A 16978-nucleotide genomic window follows, 5' to 3' on the forward strand; every position below is an offset into this window, starting at 1 on the left:
AACTCTTGACTAAAATATATATATGTATATATATATATATTCAATATCAACTAAAATAGTGATATTTCAACAAAAAAAAAACTAAAATAGTGATACTAATAAAGTCTGTGTCCCTACCATGATGGTGGTTATGTGGTCGTGTGGGTCATTTCTTGGTGGTTGAAGTGATACTGTGGTGTGATTGGTGATGTATGCAAGGTCAACCAGACATAATTCACTATCAGACATTTCTACATTAGCTAGATATCCACATTTTTGTATTAGTGACAAAAGTTAAATTTGTTTCTGTATTTGATGAGTTCGCAAAACTTTTTTTTTTTTTGTATAGCAACAACCAGATGAAAGACATTCCGATTAGAAAAATAAGAAACAACATAATCTTTTCACAACATTAAGATTCAAACCCTGACCTCTCAAAGTGGAGAGATATACATGTGGCGACTCAACGAAAGCGAGTTGCACAAGAAAAAACATAATAGACGTTACATATGTAGATCGGAATGCTACATAAATATGACGGAGTGATATAATTGACATACAAAGAATATTTTATTGCAGTTTAAATAACTTAAATTTGCTTATGTACCTAAAGAATCACTTCGGATCAATCATAATCGAGATAATCGAACGGATTGAGCAAGATCAATAAGCTCCCTCCTCAATATCTTTCCTGCAGGAGATTTTGGGATTGCATTGATGAATGCTACTCTTCTTATCTTCTTATATGGTGCAACCTGCAACATTTTACATCAAATCCAAAACTTAAGTAAATTAAGATTGTCTAACTTGGGCAAACGATTGACCCTTTAACAGATAAAAAGCAAAACAATTTTCTCCGTTTAAATTACAGGTTTGAGAAGCTCGGTATCGTAAATGGGGTTGATTTTCCACTTAGTCTATAGTTTTTCTAGGTTGAAGAACATTGGGTTCTTCTCTGTTCTATGGTATCGGATTTCATTTGCTTTCTTCTCATCCATAGCCGAAAATGCACTTCTAGGAGATAGTAAGATATTTATTGTACTTGCATTCACGTTCAGGAATACTCGTAGCATATTAAGATGGATTACTAGTTGCAAAGAGATCGCTCACTTTTTCGTAACATCTAGGTTCAATCCATGCATACAATTGTTACGAGATTCCAAACGTTCAAATATAGGCTTCTAGAGATGGTTTTCGATTATAACAAGAAAGAACTAGATGTTCATAAGATGAGGGCACATCACAAGGGAGACTTAGATCAGAATTTTAAATAAAGACTTTCTAGGAGATTTAACGAGGAGTGAAGTCGAAAACATATCCCATCAAAAGAGTAAAACAAATAGATAAGGGTTTAATCTTGAAAAAGAGACTCGTGATTCTGAGTGCAAATTTGGTACGATGTTTATAAGATGATGAAAAAGCAGTTATTGATGCTTTATTGTCGCTCAAATGGGGATTCAGGGTGCTATTTCCACTAGAATATAGGAAAGGTTTGGGGTAAAGACCTATAATGCCGAGTTTCGCGTGCAATTCATAGTGTAGTACCCCGACTGCTCCGTTAGGATATTACAATTTGTTGTCGGAAATTAGCAGTTAGCTACCTGAATTGTTCTACGGATTTCAGAAAGAATCATACCTGTGTTGCAATGAAATCCTTAACTTGAGCTTCATTCAGATTGCTTCCAGGTTTTCTAACTACATATGCCATTGGAATCTGCCCTGCTTCTTCATCGGGGTATCTTTTTCCGATAATTAGAAACAAAAACAAAACCATAATCAATTTTCCAGTAATGGGGATCATTAAAAAGATTCTTAACAATTTAACTATGACAGTTCAATTGAGCATCTTGACTGAAAAAAAAGGGCTACGAAAATGTGAAGGTCAATTACATACGGAATAACGGCGGCATCGGCAATTTCAGGATGGGACTGAAGTAAATGCTCCAACTCAGCTGGGGGAACCTGTAAGATTTCTCAAACTGAATCAACCAACAAAACTGATAGGAGAATAAATTCCACAACAACCTGATTTTCGAGAGCTCGAGACTAATATGCACCTGGTATGCCTTATATTTTATTAACTCCTTTAGTCTATCAACGACGAAGAGGAAGCCTTCTGAGTCAAAATAACAAAGATCCCCGGTTTTTAACCAGCCTTCTGAATCTAAGGTAGAAGCAGTCGCCTCTTCATCCCCTACATAACCTGCAGAAATGCACTCCTTTTGTCAGATGAAGTGCAGAACTAAATTTGATTTGGGATAGTTACTAAACTAATTAATTTCCGAATAGAGTCTAACCTACCATATTGAGTTTTAACTATATATCCTTGTTTGATTAACATGATCTTTTCTTGTTCGATTAACATTATAATATTCATAGTAAGACATGTAACACGAAAATTGGTGTACTCTTCTTGAATTATTTATGCTACTTTTAACAGATCACATTAAACCAAATTGTCATTGAACTTAGGTCCTCTGGAAGGAATAGTGTATTTTAACCGATGGATAGCAGTCACATCAGAAATTATTCGCCAACAATGGTCCTTAATGTAGTATGTCACTCTGGGCCTTTCATCTTACATGTAATTTATGTGTTGATTTTCAAATTAATTCTTGAGATGAGTGGATAACATGGCTGGTCTCGTAAAACCGTATTGGTAGGGTAGAAAACATATGTCATTGTCCACGGTGTTACATAGCGGGTGTTTCATGCTTATGCTAGCTAGGGGTGAGTATAGTTTGCAAATAGACATTAAATAACAGAGTAAAAGGTGCAACCGGGCAACAAATATCATCGTAAAAGAATTAAAACTATGTGGGTATATAGATTATAAACATCACCTTTCATGACTGTCGGACCTCGGATCCATAGCTCTCCCCTCTGACCAGGGAGCAACACCTTCCCACTGTCAGGATCAACTATCTTGGCTTCCATATTTTCTGCAAGAAGTCCAGCAGATCCATAATGCTTGGTTTCGTCTGATCCTGCCATTCGGGTTGCCGATCCTGCTGTTTCAGTTAACCCGTACCCCTAAGAATGATAATTGTGAGGTCAATCACGACATAATGGGAATACTGATCACATTGTTGTGACAAATACTATTATTAATACCCTGAGCCTGCCATTGACTCTTCAGAGAAGATAGAGAAGATATCGCAACCAACAGGACCTCTATCTACAAATGGAGTAATGGTGGAACTTCAGGTACAATATAGACCACTTCAAGGCTTGAGAAATTTGGTGTTTGGCTACAAATACAGCTGGTTTTTACTTGCCTTGATCTAAAGTGGAAGTGACAGTGACAGAACTGTCTATATTTGTGGATTGTTAATTTGTCATATACCAATCAAAATTTTACAAGTTGAAGCAATCAACGTCAAGTAAGTCTGGTTTGGCGTTCAACTAAAACCAACCAGAGTTAAAAACATTATTCAGGTTCTGGTCATTACATGTCGAGGCTAAGCATTATTATAGATTAAAGTGTATGGCATTCCAAATCAGTGAAAGCTCAAGATAGTATGAGAGTAGCAAATATTTATTTCAATGGAGGAAAAAGGAAAAGGAATATGATCCTTCGCAACTTACGTAATGCATAAGCCAAATTTGACCAATAATATTAGAGATTCTATACTATCCACTATAGGCTCTGACATTCTATTAATTAATAAAATACTTATCATAATGAGCAATAATGGCTACTAATTTATTCTTAACTTGAGTAGATATTCCAATTAGAAGTTAATAGCCGATTTGATGGACATTTGTAGCTTGTAACATCATTCAAGATAATCCCGACTGAGATAATAAAAAACACGAACATGATTTAGCTCTTACCTAATTTCATACCAGTTGATGTAAGAAGTACAATATTGTGGATATCCATGCTAATAAAAGATTGACCATATAGATATTTTTCATTGAATCAGAAAACTTAAAAGAATGAAAATAAAGAAAATACTGTGAAAACAGTACAAATACGGATGAATAGTGAGAAGACAAACGGAACGGCAATAATCCCTCTTTCTTATATATATAAAGTAAAACAATATAAAACCAAAGGAATGAGATTACCCACATTATTTTTGTACAACCAGTTTTTTAAACAATATTAGCTAGTCATATAACTTTTCTACCTACTAGAAAAGCATTCCAACTTTTCATTATGTACTCTTTTTTATTCACGCACATGGAAGTGCATTTTCATGATTAAAAACACAAAAGGGAAAGTGCCAACTCGGGGACTTTGTTGTTAATAGAATTTTAAGCATTGATGAGGCACTAATACATATTATTATGAATAAAGAATGAGAAAATAAATAACTTAGTAATGCTCAATACGAGAAGAACTAAATAACAAAGACCAAGACAACTAATCACAACAACTTGTTTTACATGTTCAACATTTGTATTGAACAAATATATATTAAAAAAATGCAAGTTAGGGGAACACTCAATAATCTTTTTATAGATATAAGCTACAGTGACGACTACTATCTGAATCATGATTAAAAAAATATGGGTAGAGAGCCGCATGCATAAACTTAAGTCGCTTGATGTGATCCATTTGATGAAATTACAAGCAGCTGTGATACTCTGCTCGACACACATCAGGCAGAATCCTGGCAGGAGTATGTGGATGTGTAGGATTTAGAGAGGAAGTGAATATTTTTCTCTCTTTAAATCCTGCTCGCCCACATATCCGTAACGAGATTTTGACGGATGTGTCAGGTAGAGTGTCATTTTTCAATCACAAGATGATCACATTAGAGCTATCCTGCATTAGTTTTGAGGGAGGGTGGTGATCAGTTTATAAGTGCGAAAAAAAACCTCAAATCTTAAACTAGTCTTTTTAGAAAGACCCAAGACAACCCAACCACTGCAATCACAACCCAAGTTTACTAGTCTTTCGTGTGTAGTATGGAAGGGAAAGATGATCTCACCTGTCGTTGGAATTACCCCACATCGATTATGAACTAAGGTAGTCATCACTTCATTAATGTAAAGAAAAATCACACATCTTAATCTAACTTTTGAAGTAAAAGAGAGTTGAAAGCCTAGGATCACCTAACAGACAGTGGGGACAATCAAAAGTTTCTCTCAATAGTTAATTCCATAATCGAAAAAATGTCAAGAGCCGCCGAGAAAAACAAACCGAATTGGTGAAAATGTCATCAAGGGCCTTGATTTAATGATTTCACCTTTCTTTCTTAATGGGCTAACTCTGTTTAGTCATTAGTGATGGCCATTGATTTCACTTGTAGCAAAATTCAGGCTGGATTTTTCGGTGGCTCTATCACACTATTGTTTCATAAAATAAAAACTGGGTCCACAAGGTAAGTAAAATTAGTTACCTGAACAACCATTATATGAGGAAACCTATCAGTGAATTTCTCTGAAATTTCCTTCCCAAGTGGTGCACCACCGCAACCAACCACCTGAAGTGAACTGAGATCATATTTTCCGACCACCTCTAATTTTGCCATAGCAACCACTAACGGTGGAGAAACTGGCATATAAGTTACTTTATAATCTTCCACAGCTTTTAACATCCCAATAAAATCAAATCTTTCCATTAAAACAACAGTTTCTGCTAAAGCCACCGCTTTTACGCACATAAAAAATCCAAAAACATGAAATAACGGAACTGTAAAAAAAGCAACATCTTGTACCGGTTTTTCCACCTCCGATTGGAACCGAATTTCATGATATCCACCGATTAATCCGATGAAATTCCGGTGAGTTAAGACCACTCCTTTAACACGTCCGGTAGTTCCAGATGAGTACAAAATCGCCGCTGGATCAGATTGTTCGATCTCAACTCGTTTAAATTTCCCGATTCCAGTCGTCGTCTTCGTCATGATCGAATCAAAATCGGATGAATCAATTAACACAGTAGGAAATCGGAGAGAAGGAATCTTATTAGCGATGTCAGAAGTTGAAAACGCTATCACTGGTTTCGTAAGTTGAATTTGGCGGGAGATCTCGGAATTTGTGCTAATCGGATTGGCGGGAGAAACTATGACACCTAAATAAAGAAGAGAAAAGTATAAGATCGGAATTTTAAAACTAGCAGGAGCGAGAATGAAAGCTGTATCGCCTTTAGAAAGACCAATGGAGTTTTGGAGATAAGAAGCTAGGGTTTCAGTTAAGCGAATGAAATCAGAGTAAGAAACGCGAGTTCCGGTAGTTGCGTCGATGAGGAAAGTTGTGTTTGTTAATGAGGAAGAAGATGATAGAGATTTGCGGAGGAGAGAGAAAGCGTGATCGGGAATAGAGAGAGGAGAGTTTAATGGTGGAAGAGGAACGTGAGGTCGGAGACTGTGAAAGGTTTTAGTTGATGAACAGAAACCACTTTTTGGATCGATAGAAGAATGATTATTAGGGTTTGTTTCCGCCATTAAAACTTGTCTGGAGCTTGCTTTTTTGTTTTAAGAGAGATAATCAAATTTATTGAAGGTGATTAATGAGGTCAGAGGTGGGAACGAATGGGTTTGTTTGTATATATTGAGGGAAAAAAAGAAAATGTTGTTTTTCAGACTTGTGTATGGTTGTAGTGATAAATATGGGGAGTGGGGTCCTCATTCAAAATTTATATTTTTAATTTCAACAATGATGATGTATGGCCCAAAATCAAATCCCACAAACACTATGTCAAACGTAAATATACCGTATATTTATTTTTTGCTCAAATATTTACTAAATTGTATGTATTTTGCATTATGATCTTCATTTTCACCTCTCTTCAACATTTCAGCATCGAGACTACCTCACTGTATCTCTCTCATTATTTGTTTCCCCCTTTAGTTGTCTTTTTCATACATACACTCTCTATTTATCTCTCTTATCTATTTCATTGTATTCCTATTTCTCCCGTTATCTCTCTCCCTTCCCTGTCACTTTATATGTCACTTTTGAAAACTTTCGCCAAAAAACCTCGAGGTTTTCATACTTTGGGGTGCCCGACCACGAAATGTTTGGTGGTCAATCAACCACAAAACCTTCCTCAAGGGTTGGTTATGGCAAACGAAATACTTACCTCCCCAGGAATTAAGAGAAAAAGTGAGTGAGAGTGAGATAGAGAGACAACAAAAGAGTAGGAGAGACAGTAAAAGGGAGAGACACATCCAGGAGTTGAGATTATTGGGAGAAAAATAACAAAGTCAACTTTTTTTACCCAGAACGAAGATGGCCCTTAAGTCAAACCTTGTCGACCAAAGCCTTTATGCTCGGAAGACTTTTCTTTATGTCCTAAAGCAACAACCTTACTGAAATCAGTCATCTATAATCACGATCTTCAATAATCTAATAATGAGACATTGGATGGAAATTCCTAGTAGTTCAATTTTTCGCCAAAATTGTGGAAAATTAGGCTAGTCAAAAGAATACATAACTAATTCGATATACACATTACAACGGAGGAAAATCTTTCTCCGATCATCATATTCTTTAAAATCATGGTTGATTCCTATCATAAGGTCAAAAGGAAGATGTTTTCGTCAATCATCATCAGAAAGTGGAGATACGAAGAAGAAGAATCGACAGTGAATGTAGAATGTTTATACGGTTTAGAAGAAAAGGAAAAACCATATGATGAAGAAGAATTAAGAGATGGCGGTTTTTTTCTATGGTGATGGCGGTTTTTCGAGGACGAAGGCGGTTTTCCGGCGACTAAGGCGGTTTTCCAGTGACAATTGCGGTTTTCCGGCGAATGTAACGGGGGCTGTAAATTAGTATATTCTTAACTTGTATTTTCAGTTATTTTGGTGACCTTTAGGGTCTTTTCATCCGTGATCTATAGGATCCTTTCATTTTCGACTTTTACGGTCATTTTCTTGAGTCGTGTCTAGTCCAATTTCTTTCTCATTATGAGGCACTTTGCATTTAAAGGTATGCAACTCTCATGATGTTTGAAGAGAGAAATAATATGATCATCCATGTAACAATTGTGATTCTATCACGTATGAATGAATATGGTTCGCTTGGTTCAAAAAACAAAAAAAAAATACATAACTAATAATCTAGAGATTTCATCTTACTTATTTGAAACGAGCGACGAGAAATTGAGGTAGGGTTTCAAGAAAGATACTTTTTTAGTGAAGGATGGTTGCCAATGAGATTTTAGTAGAGACCCTACGCTAACAACCAACACAAAGAGAATAAAAAGGGGTTGTAACTGGGATCGGCGCGGTGCAGGCATAATAAGAGTCAGGTCGAACGGGTAGCATGATAAACATTACATTTTCTGAGGGAGGTTGGGCGGGTGATACGCCCCCCCCCCCCCCCCCCCCCCCCCACACACACCCCCACACACCCAACGTTGCTTGATTGAACGGACAAATCATATGTCGGACGAGTAAAATTCGAGCAACCCAATAGTGCCCCTAAAAAATAGACAATAACCCAATTCATGCTTTCCAACCAGAAGGCCAACTAGAAGACATTAAACCGATAATGCTTATGAAAAATAGACAATAACCCATTAAGCCCAAGTAGAACGCATTAAACCCAAGGCCAGTTGTTGAGCAAGGCTAGGGCATTTACTCGGGCAAAAATCAGGTTCATAATCGGTCTGACCTCGGACATGTAATTGGCACAAGGTTCACACACGAGCCTGCCTGTGTTTTCTAATCAGTACGGTCGGTTAATGCCCGTTATCAGACAACGAGGCCCGATAAGCATGGCGGGGCATAGGTACTAGACTGATTCGGTATTTCTACTCTTGTGGGAGCATTCAAGATTTTCCAACCAAAATATATGATGCCCCCACTCTGGCCTAATCGGTCTATTAATCAGATCCAAGTAAAAATAAAAATCCAGTTCTCAAACTTAACTGGTCTTCGTTTAACAAAAGTATATCTCCCAATATTACTTACTCTTAGTTGGAGACCGGAAACCTGAAAGAAAAGCGAAAAACACAATTATCACCGATTTTGATCTTTATTTCTGGTGGATCTCAGTACCCTCATTTCTGCAACTTTTTTTTTTTACGCGGGAAGAACTTCGAAACCCTAGAACTGGCGGTCTCATAGATGGACATTCTCTTCGCTCAGATCCAAGCGGATCTTCGTTCAAATGACGCTCTTCGTCAATCCGGTGCTCTTCTCATCGCTTTACAACAATCCGCAGCTGGTAGAGATATCTCCGTCATTGCAAAATCTGCTTGTGAAGAGATCGTCGCCGCACCGGCATCAGCTATCTGTAAGAAACTTGCTTTCGATTTGATTCGATCTACTCGACTTACTGCCGATCTATGGGAAACTGTTTGTACTGGAATTCGTAATGATCTTGATTTTCCTGATCCTGATGTTACTGCTGCTGCTGTTTCAATTTTAGCTGCAATTCCTTCGTATCGATTAGGTAAGCTTATTACAGATTGTAGTAAGGAAATCTCTAGTTGTTTTGATTCACACAGTGATAATCTTAGGTATTCTATTACGGAAACACTAGGTTGTATTTTAGCTAGAGATGATCTTGTTATTTTGTGTGAGAATAATGTGAATTTACTTGAAAAGATCTCAAATTGGTGGAAACGGATTGCTCAGAATATGTTAGATAGATCAGATGCAGTTTCTAAAGTTGCGTTTGAGTCAGTAGGGAGATTGTTTCAGGAGTTTGATTCGAAAAGGATGAGTCGTTTGGCTGGGGATAAATTAGTTGATAGTGAGAATTCTTTGTCAATTAGGTCAAATTGGGTTTCGTCAACTGTGGATTTTGTGTGGAAGAAGAGGAATGCATTAATGTCTAGGTCTTTGATTCTTCCAGTTGAGAGTTTTAGGGTGACTGTGTTTCCGCTTGTTTATGCGGTTAAAGCAGTAGCTTCAGGTGCAGTTGAGATTTTCAGAAAGCTTTCGAAATCTGGAAATGTCAGTAGTAATGCGAATGTAGAAGAGTCGGGTAATGCAGAGAAGGCTGTTGGAGTTCTAGATGTGGTTTCGCATTTGGCCCATTTCTTGTCTTCGTTGGATCCATCTTTGATATTTGAAGTCGGAATCAATATGTTGTATCTGGCTGATGTTCCTGGAGGTAAGCCAGAATGGGCCTCTGCATCAATCACAGCAATCCTCACATTATGGGACAGGCAAGAGTTCTCTTCTGCTAGAGAAAGTATAGTTAGGGCTGTGGTTACTAACTTACACCTACTGGATCTTCATATGCAGGTGCTTATTATATCTCTTTCTTTCTCATTTAGTAACCGATAGTTATCTGGATCAAGAGTAAAACTTCACTAGAAGCATTTGTACATGTTTACGGTTTACCCAATAAGACTACACGTATGATTTAGTTAATCAATTTAGTGGTTTTGAAAAAAAAAATTGGTTCATCAATTTGGTTATTATTTCAGCTCTATAACTTGAATCTTGTTGTTATCTTTCCATGAAAGGATGCAAGATAATGGTGAATGACTCCACTCAATGATGTAAAATATGAACAATTTGTAACTTATATCGAATAATGAACACTAGTTAAATTTTGGGGTATGGATTAAACAATGAATGTTCAAGCTTACTACCTGTTAGTTTATGTTACTTAGTGACCAGCAATCTTTCCTTGATTATTGAATTTGACCGGCCTGCTAACATGTTTGTTTTACACGTAGGTTTCATTGTTTAAGAGGTTGCTTCTTATGGTTAGAAATCTAAGAGCAGAGTCAGATCGTATGCATGCTCTAGCATGTATTTGCCGTACAGCACTCTGTGTTGATCTATTTGCAAAAGAGAGTGTCAGAAGAGGTCAGAAGCCCCTCCCAGGAACCGATATTGCTTCATTTTTTGAAGATGCGAGGATTAGAGATGATCTCAATAGTACAACAAGTAAAAGTTTATTCAGAGAGGAGCTCGTTGCTTCACTAGTGGAAAGTTGTTTTCAGTTATCTCTTCCACTTCCTGAACAAAAGACTTCTGGTACAGAGAGCAGAGTAATTGGAGCATTGGCTTATGGAACTGGTTATGGTGCATTAAATTGGACAGAGCCAGCATTGGAAGTGGTGGAAGTTTGTAAACCATGTGTTAAATGGGATTGCGGAGGACGGACTTATGCTATAGATTGCTATTTGAAGTTGCTGGTTAGGTTGTGCCATATCTATGACACCAGGGGTGGTGTTAAAAGGGTTAAAGATGGAGCTTCTCAGGATCAGATTTTGAATGAAACAAGGCTACAAAATTTGCAACGTGAGCTTGTTAAACATCTGCGAGAGGTTTGTTATTTCTTTCTTGTGAACTTAACTAAGAGTATGCAGATACTTGCTGGTTGTGATTTACAATACACATGACTACTGTTTGCGAGGCATGAAATGAAATTAAAGGTGCAAATTTGATTTCACGTAATATTGATGTCCATTTACAAGACTCTGTTGCAATGTGTAGATTTAAAAGTTTGGTGACATTCACCATCATGGCATGCTAGGACGGAAATAAGTCTGTTACTCTGTTAGACACTTAGACTTGGTCAAAGCTTATGTTTTATGTGCATGATATATAGAACAATGAACCTATACTTAATACAACATTCTATGTTACTTCTATTTTCCTTTTTCAAAAATAGTTATGTAGAATGCTGTATTCTGTTTAGGTTCATCGTTTTATTGACTACTAGCATGTTTTGAGGATGTCTATTGGATATATCAGGTGTATAGATATTTTCTTGTAACAAGTCAGTTGAAATATTGCTCTTGAACTAGATAGGAGGAATTTAACTTTCTGTGAAGTTCTTGTCAACTGTTCATGTTATGCTGTTTTCATCAACATTTCTTCCGATGTCTGTTTTGATCAGCGAAAAAACATTTTTTGAAGGTATTTTTGCTGATAAAGGATGATTAATGATGTGACCTTGGCCTTTTCATTTTTGTTGCAATTTCTGTGAAGTTTTGTACGGCTATTGAACTTATTCAAGCTAATGTAATCCTGAGTAATTACTTTCTTGTATGGTGTGTATGCAATATCCCGAGTGCTTATAAATTTGTTTGGGAGCATCATGCTCCTGAGCCTGACAGTTTGTTGTGCTACATTTTGCTTTTTACGGTTCTTGTTCTATTCTTTCATTTATCCATAATTCATATGAAGTTCTGAATTGACAATCTGCTTTACCCCTTGCCAGGTGAATACACCAAGAATATGTGCTCGCCTTATTTGGGCTGTATCTGAGCACATTGATTTAGAAGGTCTGGATCCCCTCTTAGCAGATGACCCCGAGGATCCCTTGAACATTATTATTTCAAATATGCACAAGGTGTTGTTCAACATGGATGCATCTGCAAATACATCAAATAGGCTTCAAGATGTGCAAGCAGTTCTTTTATGCGCTCAACGTTTGGGGTCACGTCATCCTAGAGCAGGGCAGCTTCTGACTAAAGAGCTAGAAGAATTTAGGAGTAACAGTTTGGCTGATTCTGTGAACAAGCACCAGTGCCGTCTTATACTACAGAGGCTTAAATACGTTGCAGATCATAAGGAAAGCAAGTAAGCATTTTTATTTTATCTCGTTTTGACAAATTACTATTTTTGTTTCCCTCTTTAATTAACCGGGAGGAGGATAAGTAGTACAGAGGCGAAAACTGGGTTAGTATGCGAATAGACAGTGTATACCTGGGTAATGGATACGTTCAAATACGTCCCTAGGTGCTCTATACGAGAAAATGTAAAGAACATGAAGAAACTAGAGGTTTCTTACTTCTATAGTTCAATTTGATACCTTGATGGAATGATTTGGAATATTGATCTAATAAGTCATGTAGCTCCCCATAATGTTACTCAAATGATCCGAGCTGACTGAGCAGTTGTTTACTTATAATCTTATATACTTCTGTTTGAGTAGTTAAGGTTGATCATCGGACTTTTACAGGTGGGCTGGAGTTAGTGAAACAAGCGGAGATTATCCATTTAGTCACCACAAACTCACGGTTCAGTTCTACGAAGCATCTGCTGCTCAGGATAGAAAGTTGGAAGGCTTGGTTCACAAAGCTATTCAAGAGCTTTGGAGGCCAGATCCTAGTGAACTAACTGTCTTACTGACAAAAGGAGTTGATTCTACTTCTCTAAAAGTGCCTCCAAGCGCAATTACTTTGAGTGGCAGTAGTGATCCATGTTATGTTGAAGCATACCATTTAACAGACTCAAATGATGGAAGAGTCACATTGCATCTTAAGGTCAGGTCCCTTCATTACTGGTAACATATGTTTCAATACAATCTTTATCTTTTCTTTTCGACTAAAAAAGTTGTTTAGTGTGTATCTATTCTTGCTTTGTGTTTGGACGGGCTAAAACATTTTAGAGATAGGCACTAAGACCAACTGACCAACTCATTATCTTTAAGGCCACCCAGATTTATTTGAAGCTTTCAGTAACTGATGCTAACTGGTAGGTGTACTAACAGGTTTTGAACATCACTGAATTAGAGCTCAACAGGGTTGACGTTCGTGTTGGGGTATCTGGTGCTCTAAATTTCATGGATGGATCTCCTCAAGCAGTGCGACAGTTGCGTAATCTTGTTTCACAGGTTCTACTCAAGACTACTTGAATAATTTTTTCACCCATTGTTAATTATTCTTTCCTAAATACAATTCAAATCCAATGCCAATATAACTTCCTCGTGTTAAAATTTAAGCAGTCTAGCGTCGTCATTGTTGGTACCACAAATACTTAGTTCTAGAATCTAGATCTCCTTATGCTACGCATCTTCTGTTTCATAAGAACCACCAATGTAGTGGAGGTCCATTTAGTTTCCTGCCAAACATCCATATTTTATATATTTTCCAAATTGTCAAGTACCAGCTCGTATGCAGTTGAATGTGTTGGCAAACTCAATTTTCAGTGACCCATCGTTCATTGTCTTCTTTTTTCTGAATACTGATGCGAAACAAAATACAATATCTAGTTTTTTTTCTTCGCATAATGTGCTTCTATGTACCGTGTTAAGTCACCCAAGTAACTAATTTAGCATTTTAGCATCTCGAGAGTTGATTTTGTCAATTTGCAACTCGAAAGTTGATTCCTCAGATAATGTTTCTCATTATTTTCTCCGAATTTGATTATCATCGTAGTTCATAAGAATCATAACTTTACCAGATTCAGAGGGATAGCTATTTCCCATAAACTTTTTTGTTTTCTTTGTCTAGTATAATTATGCAGTTTCTTTTAGCTAATGAAGTTCTAAAATTTACTTAATGTTCTTATTGGTAGGATCCAGTGCTTTGTAGTGTGACAATGGGTGTCTCCCATTTTGAGAGAAGTGCTCTTTGGGTTCAAGTATTGTACTACCCATTCTATGGAAGTGGTGCTGCAGGAGAATACGAAGGAGATTATACAGAAGAGGACCCACAAATCACGAGGCAAAAACGAAGCTTAAGGCCAGAATTAGGAGAACCCGTTCTTCTAAGATGCCAACCTTACAAGATTCCTTTGACTGATCTTCTTTTACCACACAAAATCTCGCCCGTTGAATATTTTCGCCTATGGCCTAGTTTGCCTGCTGTACTGGAATACTCAGGTGCATATACTTATGAAGGAAGTGGTTTTAAAGCTACTGCTGCACAACAATACGGCGCTTCTCCTTTTCTTAGAGGACTCAAATCCCTCTCTTCTAAACCTTTCCACAAAGTCTGTTCACACATCCTTCGTACGGTTGCTGGGTTTCAAGTAAGTGGTATTGTTCTTGGTTGGCGTTCTTTCCCACTATATGACATCTGAATTGAGATCCTAACCTGACTCAAGTTAGATTTCATTTGTTTTTATCTGACTTCTCTGAATGGCTTACTCGGGCTGATTTTGGGTCTATCCGTGTCGGACATAAAATAAGCTTGAATGAAGAGCCCATTGTCTCGGAATAAGTTGAAATGACAATTTTGCCCTCAACAAGTCAAACGCAGAACTTAGATACAATCGATTAAACAAAAATTAATACCACCTTGCTTCATGCTTCTAGATCTGATATATACTTTTTTGTTATAATGCCAATTTAACTAAAATTCTATTTGATTCTTGGACCTGGACAGCTTTGCTTTGCGGCGAAAACTTGGTATGGAGGATTTTTAGGGATGATGATTTTTGGTGCTAGTGAAGTGAGCAGAAACGTTGACCTGGGAGATGAAACCACAACCATGATGTGTAAATTCGTAATTAGAGCATCAGACGCATCAATTACGAAGGAGATTGAGTCAGATTTACAAGGATGGTTAGATGATGTTACTGACGGAGACGTAGAATATATGCCCGAAGATGAAGTTAAGTTAGCGAGCGTCGAGAAACTAAGAATTTCAATGGAGCGATTAGCGTTGTTAAAAGCTGCTCAACCTCCACCTCAAGAACCAAAACCTGACGAAGAGTTAGAAGAATCAGACGATGATGAGGAAGACGACAATGAAGATAAGAAGAAAAAGAAGAACAAAAAGAAAGAAAACGGTGAAGTAGAAGAAGATGAAAAAACCAAAGGACCTTCGACATTGTCAAAACTAACAGCAGAGGAGGCCGAGCACCGAGCTCTTCAGTCAGCAGTAATACAAGAATGGCATATGCTATCCAAAGAGACTCGAACACAAGTTCATTAATCGTGTCTGCTTTCACTACTTCCAGGTTCGGGTTTCTTTCTTTTGATACCCAAAGTCTCTTCTAGTATCAACTTCGATTTTTCTGAATTAGATCATTGGGAATAGTTCAAGTGATGTTACCATTTCTCGACGATTTCCTCCTTTTGTAATTTTCAAGGCACTGATTGTGTTTGGAACTCATTGAGAGCAGATAACAATGAGATGTGAGTTTCCAGGTTTTTGTTCGAAAATGATTGTACAATAATATTTTCTTTTACCAGTGTGATGTTTGTTTAGTTTGGAGTTTGGAAGAAGAGAGAGCATTCATGTTTGCTTGAGCTTTGACACTTGTTGTACATTTGAATTAATAGAGGGTGTTTTTGTTTCTGTATTCTAATTTCTAGTATGATAGTTTTAACTAAATTAACCATTTTATTCTATGTTTTCAGAAGTCAGAGTGGTAACAAATTATTGATGCTGATATTTCTAGGTCAAATTAATGTTACATATCTTTCATCAAAAAATAAAAATAATGTTACATATAGTATTTCAATTCGAATGCTCTTGTTGCGGAATTTGCTGCTTTTTTGGTCGTAGCTTGCTGGTCCATGGAAGAGTGTATTTCCATCATGGATGATTCAATCCAGTCACAGGCGGCTACCTTGTCACGGCTTTACCCCAGTCGAACACCCCACCTATCCAGCCACGGGTTCCCTACGGCTACATTGCTATGAGCCTACGACTTCAACCCAGTCGAAGACTCTACCGTGGTATGCTACGACTTCACCCCAATCGAAGACCTCACTGTGGTATGCTACGACTTCACCCCAGTCGAAGTCCCCGTGGTATGCTACAACTTCACCCCAGTCGAAGACCCCACCAATCCAGCCACAGGTTCCCCTACAGCCACCTAGTTATGACTTCACGCCCCAGTCGATGACCCACCGTGGTATGCTACGACTTCACCGCAGTCGAAGACCCCACAAATCTAGCCATGGGTGCCCTTACGGGCTACCTTGTTACGACTTCAACTCAGTCGAAGACCCCACCGTGGTATGCTATGACTTCGCCCCAGTCGAAGACCCCACCGTGGTATGCTATGACTTCGCCCCAGCCGAAGACCCCACCAATCCAGCCACAGGTTCCCCTACCGCTATCTTGTTATGACTTCACCCCAATCAAAGACCACACCGATCCAGCCACAGGTTCCCCTACAGCTACCTTGTTGTGACTAAACCCTAGTTGAGGACCCCACCCTGGTATGCAGCAATAAGAAGGCTCCCCTGAATACGTGTGAGTTCTCCTTTTGTAATAAACACTTTTTTCTTTTTGTCGAATATTTGGTAGTTTGTTGGTCTTCCTGATTTAATGTACCAAATTTATTAGATAAACTCAGTCTCCCAGTTGGATTTACTTTTTTGTTGGTTAGCTAAACTAGTTGAGGTCTGAAGTTTTAGGAGAAATATGGGTTATTACCTA

At 37.7% G+C, this 16978-nt stretch overlaps 2 protein-coding genes across 2 annotated transcripts; one reads left to right on the top strand and one right to left on the bottom strand.

Annotated features, from left to right (window-relative positions):
* Positions 1-337: 337 nt before the first annotated feature.
* LOC147553431 (AMP-dependent synthetase and ligase family protein) lies at positions 338-6528 on the bottom strand. Its single transcript, XM_086666416.1, has 6 exons — positions 5334-6528; positions 2823-3012; positions 2037-2182; positions 1874-1941; positions 1616-1718; positions 338-734 (listed from the first exon to the last, which is right to left on the bottom strand). Exons 1-6 carry the CDS (start codon positions 6378-6380, stop codon positions 609-611), a joined length of 1680 nt encoding a protein of 559 aa, XP_086522542.1. The 5' UTR covers positions 6381-6528; the 3' UTR covers positions 338-608.
* Positions 6529-8480: 1952 nt separating this feature from the next.
* Positions 8481-15890, top strand: TPLATE (ARM repeat superfamily protein). The gene is made up of 7 exons (XM_086665393.1): positions 8481-10139; positions 10580-11176; positions 12076-12437; positions 12820-13123; positions 13351-13473; positions 14157-14612; positions 14969-15890. Exons 1-7 carry the CDS (start codon positions 9012-9014, stop codon positions 15518-15520), a joined length of 3522 nt encoding a protein of 1173 aa, XP_086521519.1. The 5' UTR covers positions 8481-9011; the 3' UTR covers positions 15521-15890.
* The last annotated feature ends 1088 nt before the right edge of the window (positions 15891-16978 follow it).

This window comes from Eschscholzia californica, unplaced genomic scaffold (assembly GCF_041429995.1).
Source record: "Eschscholzia californica isolate CP2 unplaced genomic scaffold, dmEscCali1.0.p SCAF_3, whole genome shotgun sequence".
Taxonomy (NCBI): domain Eukaryota; kingdom Viridiplantae; phylum Streptophyta; class Magnoliopsida; order Ranunculales; family Papaveraceae; genus Eschscholzia; species Eschscholzia californica.

Coding starts and splice junctions, on each gene's coding strand:
- LOC147553431 (XM_086666416.1), bottom strand. CDS start 6,380: ATGGCGGAAACAAACCCTAATAATCATTCTTCTATCGATCCAAAAAGT. Junction 1,942..2,036: donor TAAAATATAAGGCATACCAG/GTGCATATTAGT, acceptor GAAATCTTACAG/GTTCCCCCAGCTGAGTTGGA. Junction 1,719..1,873: donor GCCGATGCCGCCGTTATTCC/GTATGTAATTGA, acceptor TATCGGAAAAAG/ATACCCCGATGAAGAAGCAG.
- TPLATE (XM_086665393.1), top strand. CDS start 9,012: ATGGACATTCTCTTCGCTCAGATCCAAGCGGATCTTCGTTCAAATGAC. Junction 10,140..10,579: donor TACTGGATCTTCATATGCAG/GTGCTTATTATA, acceptor TTTTACACGTAG/GTTTCATTGTTTAAGAGGTT. Junction 12,438..12,819: donor GCAGATCATAAGGAAAGCAA/GTAAGCATTTTT, acceptor GGACTTTTACAG/GTGGGCTGGAGTTAGTGAAA.